This window comes from Pagrus major, chromosome 24, assembly GCF_040436345.1.
Source record: "Pagrus major chromosome 24, Pma_NU_1.0".
Taxonomy (NCBI): Eukaryota; Metazoa; Chordata; class Actinopteri; order Spariformes; family Sparidae; genus Pagrus; species Pagrus major.
The window spans coordinates 867,339-878,186 of record NC_133238.1 but is presented as its reverse complement, the minus strand read 5'-3'; the positions used below and the strand labels follow the sequence as shown (position 1 = coordinate 878,186).

Below are 10,848 nucleotides of genomic sequence, written 5' to 3'. Positions count from 1 at the left end.
GCAGGCAGCCAGCGACCTCTAGCGGCAATCGCAGCCTCACAGTCCGTGCCTTCCTGAAAGGCTGACTCCACTTTTCGTTTTACGGCCGTTAATATGTCACTTTAATAAGTTTTAAAAACATTTAATGCGAGAAAGTAGCAACGTAGATCCCAAATATGTGGTCAATTTGTCCAAATAGAGCCTATTTACAAATTTGCTTCCGACGTTGCTATACAACTCGCAAGCTAGCGACGGTACAAAGTACAGTTATTTCGGGTTGTTTACAAAATAAAAGCTTAGCGACAGTGACAATGTGACAATGCTTTTGTTTTGAAGACAAGATATAAAAACCTCTACTTCTAGCTAACTTTACCACCATTTAACCTTTGACCTTAATGATGCATCGAGTGGGCGTGTTCCTGCCATAGCACTGAACGTCGTGGCTCTGGTAGGTCGCTTACTTTGTGTTTGATTTTATGTGTTTATTATCTTCCTTTTTAACAAATAGCCATCGGCAATTAATATGCACCTTACTTAGTTCAATTTACACTTAGTTACGCTTTAGTTAGTCACTCAGTCATGCCTCTGAAAGTATGCGATTTTACCTGAAAGGGGTGGCTGTTAGCAAACAGTACAGCTAAATTAGCTGATGAGCTCTAGGACAACATGGCATTCTGCACCTGAAACCTAATTCTGATGATTCACATTACTGCAGAGACTTTCATAATTGGTTATGCTGGTTTCAGAAGCCAAAAGTAGAAAATCATAATGCATGGTAAACAAACAAAAAAGGACGCAGAAGTAATCAGGGACCAGCCTGTAAACAATCCTAGCCTAGTGATATACAGTGTTGGTAGTTTTGATTAACGTTAGTGTAGGCCTATCCTATTGTCAGAGATGTGGTATTGAACAAGACACAGCTAAGTTCTTTTTAACTTTATCATAACTTACTTGTTATGTGACTAAATGTTTATTTCAGTGGTAACAAGAAAGTGATTTAATCCTAGGTCCTTTTGGTCTGTTTGTTTGCTTGCAGGTCTTTGAACATCATTCCACCTTTCATCACAGTTATCAATCCAGCTATTTAAAACCAACAGTTCTTTTAAGAACTAATTCTCCTTCACTAATTCTTCTTACTCTGTCTCTCGTTGTTTCACTTTATCCCTCTCCTTCCTTCCTTTCTTCCTTCCTTCCTCATTCCCTCCCTGCCTCCCCTCCCTCCCTTGTCATGGAGGCATTGAAAGAAGCGTTGGAGAAGGGGAGAGCCTTGGCGGATGAGTTGGCAGCGAAAGCACCAATAGTAAAAATTTCCTAAATGTTTCTCTTTTGTTATATTTGCCCTGTGTGTGTTGTGTGTCTCAATTTGAATACTTCTTTAATCAAAGTAAGTTTTTTTTGAGTATTTGATTTGAGACAGCATGTGTGTGTGCGCATGTGTGTGTGCGCATGTGGGTTAGGGCTGAACATGTGAGAGTGTGTGGGGGTGCAAACATATTAACATAGTTTTTTAAACTTTTAGCCTCCAAGGAAGCGAAAGAGGGCTGAAGGCTCCAATGTTACCTGGAGGAGGTGGGACCAGGATGGTAACATAATACCTCAACGTGTGAGGAAAAATCGTTCACAATCGGGTGAGTAAAGTATAACATAGTTATGCTGTTATTCACAGACCAACTGCTGTTGGTCAGCAGTTAGAGTTCTTACATTGTACAATACACTTTGTGTTTACAGTTAAACCTTCCAGCTCTCGGGAGCTCCCAAGAGTTGAGGAACTACCGGTACACGCCGATGAAATTCCTCAAGAGGTCCCAAATCTTGGTATGCATATTGAATTATGACATCTTACATAGTCAGCAGTACTCTTTCAGTTTTAAAATGTAAAATATAGTCATCTGAAGATTGTATTACTACTACTACTGTACTGTAGTGTACTGTAGTTCCCATATGTCTGATGCATATGCAGTGACAAAGCAATGCAGAAAATCACTTTTTCATTTTAACACATCATGTATGTTTTGTTCATTTAGACCAACTTATTCAGACATTGAGGGACCTGTTGTCCTCTGTCCCTGCCTCAACTGAAGACACACCCACCACGTCTTCATGGGCCCGGAGACAGTCGGCTGCCCAAAAAAACTTCAGAGCTGCAATGCCACAGCTGTTGAACTACAAACTGGCTGCAGAGACAGTTGAAAAGCATTGCTGTTACCTATGCAAAGCTGCTGACGCTGTGGTCCGTTGCCTGGACTGTGTTCCCTCGGGAACTCAGTTTCTCTGTCCTGATTGCGACTCAAAGGTCCACAAAAAAATGGTGTTCCATGACAGAGAAGCCATGATGTATGGTTTTTTCAAACCTATTCCTCCCACATCCTCAGTAGTGATGGACCAAAGTGGGCAACATCAACTTGTTGAACAAGGTATGTCAAAAGAATTTAGTAGGTAAGATAATAAGCCACATCTTGAGTTTGCTTTAACTGTTTTTTTTGCTTTTTCATTTGACTGTTTTGACTATATTTGACTAATACAGACATTATTATTTTTAATTCCGGTCATTTTCTTTACTGCAGTGTGCATCCTTCCAATTCCTCCACCACTGCAAGTCTGCTCCTGTGGCACAGACCAAGACTTCACCATTGTCCCTGGTAAACAGACTGTCTTGGTGACTATCAATGGTGCGTCGTCACTTCCTCTACATATCTTACTTTATCCTTTTGTCTTATGTTGTACAGATACTGGTCAAATAGTTAATATAAATTTTGTTTTCAGGCCCATACAACTTGTGCTTGCCTGTTGTGTGTTGCCCACATTGCAAGTACAAGTGGACCCCAGGGATAAATGACCTGCTGGGATGCCGATACTGGCCAGCAACCACCAGCTGCCAACTCCTTTTTAAGTTTGATGTATTCACATCATTTGAGGAGATGAAGTTGGCGAGCCCAGCACTGTCGCAACAAGCATTCCTGAGAATGCTTGTGCATAGATCCCTCAGCACAGGACGAGTAAGACCTCTGTTTATGAATAAATCTTTTTTTTTTTTTTTTTTTTTTAACTTATTTTTAAAAAATGTTCATAATGCCTTTAATGTACAGGATAGTTGAGAGAGAGACAGGAAATGGGGGATTGACACGCAGGATAGGGCCGCTCGGCACAGGATTTGAACCGGGGTCGCCTGCAGTGAAGACTATAGCCTATACTATACTATAGGACTATAGCACATGGGGCAGGTGCACTACCAACTGAGCTAAACACCACCCCATGTTTATGAACAAATCTAATCCAGATATTCCAGACACGTGTGAAATGTCAAAGTCATAAAGGCACCGTCTTCCATTGCATCTGGGAATGTGAGAAGATGCCAAAATTCTGGAAGGAAGTAATGCATATAATTTCCAAACCCATTCCTATCTCCCCTAAATTCTGTATTTTAGGGTTCTGTCCTGAAAATCTCTTCTTAAAATTGCATGAAATTAAATTGATTAATCTCTGTTTTGTCCATTCAAAACGTCTCATTGCTTTGTATTGGAAAAATATATCATGTCCCCCTATTAATCATTGGCTGAAGAAATTATCATCATGCCTGGCTTTAGAGAAGCTGACTTATAGTATTAAACATAGACTTTGTGAATTCTATAAAATCTGGGGCCTTTTCTTACATTTTCTTGAAAGCGCAGATCTGCAGTGTGCCCCTGACCCTTGAATCTTATTGCTCTAAACTGACTATGTAATCGTCTGTGCTGTTGCTCTGATGTCTGTGCATATGTTTTTTGGTTGTTGTCCTCTGTTGACCTGTGTTTATCTTTCCAGCTTTTTTTTACATTTCAAATTGTATTGATTTGGATTATTTCTATCCTTCTCTCCAGATGGGTAGTATTTGTGGAGATTCTTTTCACAAATCATTTAGAGAATTTGCATACTGCAAGTTTAAGGAGAACGAGCTGTGCCAGGTGGAGCCATTTGTGTGTCCTGCTTGCACCCCTGACATGCTGGCTGTATCAGCGGATGGCAACAGGAAACATTACCGTTTCCGGAAGTCCAAAGGGTTAGTGGAATCCCTTTCTCATTTTAGTAATTGATCTATTGACTATACTAGACCTCACTGCCAATACATTTAACGTTCCATTTACATACACTTTCAATAATCTTTATGTTATCTCAATTATTTTTCTTAATTTGAAAGTGTTTGTAGACTTAAATTAGATTAGATTCATGTCATAGGCATTTTCACAAATTCTAGAGACAATATGTGATGTTTGTGGATGTGTGATTATGTTGTCAAACACTTTTTTTCCTAATGTACCAGGACAGATGAACCATCTGTATATGATGGAGTCTTCATTGCCCCAGATGCGCAAGTGTCAGCATTTGTTGACTCATTACGAAGTCAGATGACAGTTGTAAGGATGTTTTTAACCATCTAATTCTTCTTTATTTTTTGTCTCAGTATTACGTGTAACACATTGTATCTACTTTCAGAGGACAGGTCATGATGCTTGTGGGCCGGCTACTTTCACTGCAGCCAGAGAAACGGCAAACAAATCGAGAGCGAAGGTGGATGAGGAGGGGCTCGAAATAGCCGTCTGCAGACATGGGTCACTGCTAAAAGCATTGAACCACTACCGTGGGGAAATTTATGCATACCCGATGTTCCTGCAGAAGGAGTTAACTGAAAAGGCAAACGTTACGTTCTTCTGCATGGACATCACTTGCAGGTAGTCACAACTGTTGCCTCATCATAACTATATATTTTCCGCCAGTGTTGCCATCACTACTGAGTTGTCATTGCATGGGTTATCATAGCTCTGTTAAACTGGTCCGACCACACTCATTTTGTGGTGAGGAAATCTTTCCAGTCCATTATGAGCCTCAAAGGCTGTGGTGTTTTTTCTATTACAGGTATTGGCCTTACATGAAAAAAATGGCAGAGAAGTTGCCTGAGCTCCAGCCCCTCACTGAGATGAAGCCATTTCTGTCAGTGATGCACGCCAAGGCTCACACTGGCAAATGTGAGGTACAGTGGCAAGTTAAACATACTGTAGCTTTATTTTTATCCCTTCAAGCTCAGATATTAGTTCACATCCATGAACTAATTTTGATTATTATATGTAATCATGTTGTGCATTTATTAAGTTTCCTGTAGGACCAGATATTTACACTACATGCTTTTAAAGTGCTGTTCTGTGTGCACACCATGCCCGTGTGTAGGTCAGGTGTGTTCAGGAGCAAGAAAGTAAACACAGGAACAAGGCCTTGTCTTCACGACTAGTGTATACGTCTCTGACAGAGACATTGCTAACCTGTGTCAAAAGCACAGTTGTCATTTACTGATAACCATGATGATTATCTTAACAGTATAGCATCATAATGCTGAATGTACTTTGAGGAAACCTCTTGAAAATCCGACACGGTTTTACACTTTGTAAAGGAAGGAATGCTGCCCCCAGATGACTGAGCAGAAGAAATATTAAGCATGTATAGTAGCACTAACATGTTCACATGTTCTAGAAGTCTGGACAGGTGCGTTTGCAGTATGAACCAGATCAAGACCAAGATAACCATCTTGTCTCAATGTGGGTCTTTTAATCTGTACTAGAGCTCAGCTGGCATCTCCAATGAACCCCATTAACCAAGCAAACTTAGGTTCCTAGTGAATAGGTTGGGTGTGAAAGCATGACTCTAGTACAAATATCTCAATCTTATTGTCTGTTTTTGGAATAGGTGAGGTGGGGGGGGAGAAACCAGGAGGGCGCAGGAAACACAATTGGCGAGGAAGTAGAGCAAGTCAACAGCTTCCTGTCAAGAGCAGCTCTCACAACAAAATATATGACCAAGTCAGGTTGGTAATATGAAAATGTATGCTTGGAAATGGCATCAAATGATAAAATTTATTTTATTTCTGGTCTGGGTTTTTTGTGTGTTTGTTTGTTTGTTTTTTGCAGGAAGAGCTGATATGATAACAGTCCTTGCCATGGCGTGGAACCATCGTAAACACGAGAGTCTCCACAAGACACTCACCCAGAGATTTGTCAAAGTAAGAAGTCTGTGGGTCTATGTTGTATGTTAAAATAGGGCACCATTTATGCAGAGTGTGAAACCCAAGTACTGAGGCTGAATCCTCATGAACAGCCCTTGGTCTGATTCCCACCTGTGGCTCTTTGTTGCATTTCAATCTTCCTCTCTTTCCCTTTTTTCCTGGTGCTTGTCAGATGTTCTAATATATCTAATAGGCCTGTTTGATTTATCAATTTTGAATCGTGATCAAAATTATTTAGTTGGGACCATGTTAAAAATGTGAAATCGAAACATGTATTTTTTAAATCTAACTAGGGTAAACAGTACAGTCTCCATTCATCTGTCTAGGCTGCACTGGGGTACTGTGGTGACTTCCGCCTCCTTCTGCCCATCACGCTCTCCCCACACACAGGGCGCAGTGAAGACTTTGTTGCCACAACAACCAATGGCCCTCTTCCACTAGACAGTTACAGCTCTGTTCTGCTCGACTCGGTTTAGGTCTTTTCCCATTACAGCTGAGTTCTTCATCAAGATTATATTTTTGGGCAAAATCGAACAGCCCTTATACACCGGGGAAAATAAGTATTGAACGCGTCCATAGACTTACATGGTAAACATGCATTGTGGCCATGGTGGTCGAGTACATTACTCTGTTTTTTTTCTCCAACTGTACCTGCTAGTTCCAGGTGTCTCTAAATGTCTCTGTCAATGGTCCTCGGCTCTTGGACAACGCTTCTTAGTTTTCTTTGGACTGTGTCAGAAATCTTGTGAGGAGCACCTGGTGGTGACCGGTTTATGGTGAAATCATGATCTTTTCAGTTCTGGATAACAGCACTAACAGATAAAATGCTGCATTCAGACACATCTGTAACCGATGCATCAGTTTGTCCTGCTAAATAAGTTTCTGAAAGTCTGGAGAAGCTCTTAGCTTTGACACATCATGAGATTGTATGTTGAGAGATTACACCTTGGGCTCTTGTATATATCTCTCTTTTTCAAACCATCATAATAGGCCACGCAGAGAGCAGAGGTGGAAGCAGCCAACCTCCAACATCTCAAACAGGAGCTGAACATATCTCTGGAGGACACAGAGCAGTGGGTGGATGATGTGAAGCAGTGGGCGGCCTCTGGTGTGTAATGTGGTTGGTGGTGGTGTGTCAGTATGATAGGTCTTGTGATATTTGAATACATGACGTTTTACATCTTGCCTTATTTCTGTTTTTCTAGAGAGACCTACTGCTGATAGTACCCAGGAGGAGCTCCAGAGGGAGATAGAGAACATGATTTATTCCATAAGAAAGAAGAAAAATGATCTCTATCGACAAAATGGTATGCAGTATTACATCACTCAACAGCTTATGGTTTTTTGTTCTTTTCCTAATATTTCTTTTAATTAAACAGACAGCAACAAAACGAGGCAGCGTAAAAGGAGGAGACTAGCTGAGGTCAAGAAAAAACTCAAAGAGACAGTCATCCAGTACAATGCTGAACCTGCATTTGAGCCAAAAATTGACATTGAAGCAGTGTGCAGTCTGTCAGACAATGTCATTCTGCCTTGGGATGTGCAAGGAGATGGTAAGCAAGTGTTTTTGTGATGTTGAAATTCATAGAATTCAAATAATGAGAATACTGAAGCTGCGCCCATCCCGATCAGCTGATCAGTCACCTGCTCTCCTCATCCAAATAGGGTGGGTTATTTAAACCCCCCAGCTTACCTGTTCATCCCTGGCTATGCTGCTGCTGCTTTGCTGCTACTGCTTACATCTCGCTGTCGCTCATGAGGTTTTGCAAACCCTCCTCCTCCCCAGCATCCACCTGTGGGCTCTGTCTCTGTGATCCCCTGCAGGGGTCTGCCTCATTCCCTGTAATGTCTGTTTAAAGCAGATCATTCAGGGAACGCTTACTGAGACAGAGCCTGACGCTAAACCTGCTGCAGCCATGCTCAAGGACACTATGCTACCTATGCTGTGCTTCAGCTTACCATGCTTACACTCAATAAATGATTTGATCTCATTCAAGAGTTGTCTGACTGAACTGTTGTACGAATGCTTTGATGGTTTCATATCTGTTCTCTTTTTCAAAACAGTGGTGAGTCTACGCTTGAAGAGGCGACTGTTTGACCAGGTCATGCTGGTTAGGCGAATGGAAGAGGAGAGGCTTATCATTGTGAAAGAGATGACCCAGCATTGTCAATATTTGAGAAATGCTTTGGACAAACTGGATAACCTCCTTCACCAAGTTGACCACGACATCAAGAACCACGGTAGGTCCCACACATCTCCCCTTACTAAAAGTAGGATGCATTCTCAGTGACTTTGACATCTTTCTAAACCCAATGACTGATTTCTAGATGCACGTAAGTCGCACACACATTGACTTCAGACTTGAGTTGGACTTGTGTTTTCGAACTTTCGAACCGATTTTTGCTGTTAGAAAACACACTGCTATAGCTGAGCAGCGCCACATGATCTGAATTCAGATGGAGGTTATACCTTCATATATTGAACTCCTTTTATATAAAGTACAGCCAAACACAGACTATAGAGAGAGGAACAGCAGAGCTCCTCTGACAGCTTGGTCAGTGACGTGTGATAGGTGAACTGGCTGTTTGTTTGTTTTTTGTATTTTCTTTTTCCAGAGCATTGTGTGTTTTTGTCATATTGCTTGGCAATAGCCTGTTTGTGATCATATCTTAAACAACTAATCAATACTGTATGCTAATAGATAAAGGAGTGAGGATGATAATAATACAGTAAATACTTTGAATTTCTTGGATATGACTGTGCAGTATTCTTAGCAGATCGGATAGCAGCAGATGATATAAGGGTCATTACAACCAGAAGAGACAGGAGACTTTTATTTTTTAGAGACATGAGACTTGATTGGACAACCCAAAATGACTTCTGAACATCTCTGCCAATGTCACAATAATATGTAAAGATAAATCAGTGCCACTGAGCTGTAAAATGGCATGTATTGCATGACATGTAATGACACTGTCACACTAGTATCATGTAATTATTGCATTTTCATCAAATCCAAATACAATTTTTTTGTCACAAATCCAGTAACATTTTCAAAATGCACGATCCAGACTTAATCAATACAAGATGCCTTATTTATCAAAAATTTCTTTTCATTCTACTGTCATCCCCAGATATGACTGAAGAGGGATACAGGGGACTACACTGCTGTCTTCTGCACAAACGGTACCTTCTTCATGAGAAACTGAGCCGTGTCACCAGCACCTATGCCCTTGTGGCTGCAAGCTCCTCTTTCAGTCCATTTGAGGAAGAAGAAGAGGGGAAAGAAAAAGAGGAAGAGGAGAGTGAACAGGACATTAGTAGTTCAGACGAAGAATTGTAGACTGACAACGCTGGATTAAAACAGACAGGATTCTGTAGGAGACATCACTGCATAAAGCCGTTGTCTGTCATGACAGTTCATCGCTGCATCCAGAGGTGGGAGAAAGTCCAAGTAGAATCTCAAGTCTTTGCTCTCAAGTCCCAAGTCAAGTCCAAGTCCTAAGATTTCGAGTGATAAACAAATGAATTATACGTAGTGACGTGGCGTGGCGATGTGGAGTACAGCCGGCGCTACTTCTTTATGACACTAGGTGTCACGGAAGTGAATTGTGTTTGGGGGGGTGGGGCTGACACATTGAATTGTTTATGTACACAATGTAAACATAAACCATGACATTGAGATTTCAGCCTCATAAAAAAATGGCTAACCCACTGCTACTGTGTCTGTTGTGTCTTAATTCCACTTTGTGGTAATGACAGATGATAGAATATAGTTTATATTTTATTATTGTGGTTGTTGTATTATTGTTATTGATAATAATAATAATAATAATTATTATTATTATTATTATTATTATTATTATTATAATCCCCGCCGAAGACCCAGGACACGCTGGAGTGACTACGTCACTTGGCTGGCCTGGGAATCCCTTGGGATCTTCCCGGAAGCGCCAGAGGAAATTTAGGTGTCCCTGCACAGACGGGATAGATGGATATTAGGCAAGCTTAGTGTGAAAATATTACTCACATCCTCAAAGTGAATGCTACTAATGCCATATTATTTAATGCATTCGTTAAACCTGATACACACGTGCATTTTGAGCTGTAAAAAAAAAGTACAGCTGTAAAGGATGGCTTATGACACCGGCAGACAGTCTAGTGACATAGTTGGACTCATTCGATTCCTGCAATGAGCTGTCCCCCGTAGATTGGCTGCGTTCGGTTTCTAGCAAAGCTAGCAAACATATATTCAAATAAATGACTCGAATGTAGTGTTGTGTGTCATTTTTTAACTTGACACAACTATAATCACTGCCATTACAAATTCGGCTTAAGTAAATATTTAATGTATTGAGTTTATAAAGCAACCCTAACCCTAGATCTTCCGTTTTATACAGCGGAAGAACCAGCCTCCACTGCTATCTGCATTGTGCGGTTCTAAACACATCTTAAATAAACGCTTTTTACTTTTTTCTTAACTTATATCAACTTAAGGCACTGTCATCGCTAGTTCGGCTCTAATAGATGTTCGATGTTCGCAGTATATATGTCTTTTTACAACCCTATTTTTACATACGTTTGAAAACCGAGAAAAACTACAAATATCACGTGACTTTGTATGAAGCCACACGTCGCAGCTCACGGGATTTGTAGTTTCTACAACGATTATTGATTTCCTGGAAATAGGTGGTTATAAATAATAAAATAAATGATTACAGGGGTTTTAGGGGAGTAGAAAACACATTTCTGTAAACAGAATATAATAAAAGTGGGTAAAAAATATATGTTTCCCATTTTGTGCAGCACCTCCACTTGCTGACTATATCCACTATGTATA

General features: G+C 40.6%; 1 protein-coding gene across 1 annotated transcript; it reads left to right on the top strand.

Annotated features, from left to right (window-relative positions):
* The first annotated feature begins 987 nt into the window (after nucleotides 1-987).
* LOC140992120 (uncharacterized) lies at nucleotides 988-9,725 on the top strand. Its single transcript, XM_073462383.1, has 17 exons — nucleotides 988-1,279; nucleotides 1,499-1,607; nucleotides 1,708-1,794; nucleotides 2,004-2,393; nucleotides 2,544-2,648; nucleotides 2,743-2,975; nucleotides 3,837-4,015; nucleotides 4,277-4,370; nucleotides 4,450-4,685; nucleotides 4,870-4,984; nucleotides 5,692-5,809; nucleotides 5,913-6,004; nucleotides 6,998-7,115; nucleotides 7,213-7,314; nucleotides 7,387-7,560; nucleotides 8,072-8,248; nucleotides 9,143-9,725. The coding sequence occupies exons 1-17, from the start codon at nucleotides 1,208-1,210 to the stop codon at nucleotides 9,349-9,351; spliced, it is 2,610 nt and encodes an 869-aa protein (XP_073318484.1). The 5' UTR covers nucleotides 988-1,207; the 3' UTR covers nucleotides 9,352-9,725.
* The last annotated feature ends 1,123 nt before the right edge of the window (nucleotides 9,726-10,848 follow it).

What these genes read in the sequence shown, in the direction of transcription:
- LOC140992120 (XM_073462383.1), top strand. Translation starts at nt 1,208, where the DNA reads ATGGAGGCATTGAAAGAAGCGTTGGAGAAGGGGAGAGCCTTGGCGGAT. An exon ending in TCAAGAGGTCCCAAATCTTG is followed by an intron (nt 1,795 to 2,003) that starts GTATGCATATTG and finishes TTGTTCATTTAG; the next exon opens with ACCAACTTATTCAGACATTG. An exon ending in CCACGACATCAAGAACCACG is followed by an intron (nt 8,249 to 9,142) that starts GTAGGTCCCACA and finishes TGTCATCCCCAG; the next exon opens with ATATGACTGAAGAGGGATAC.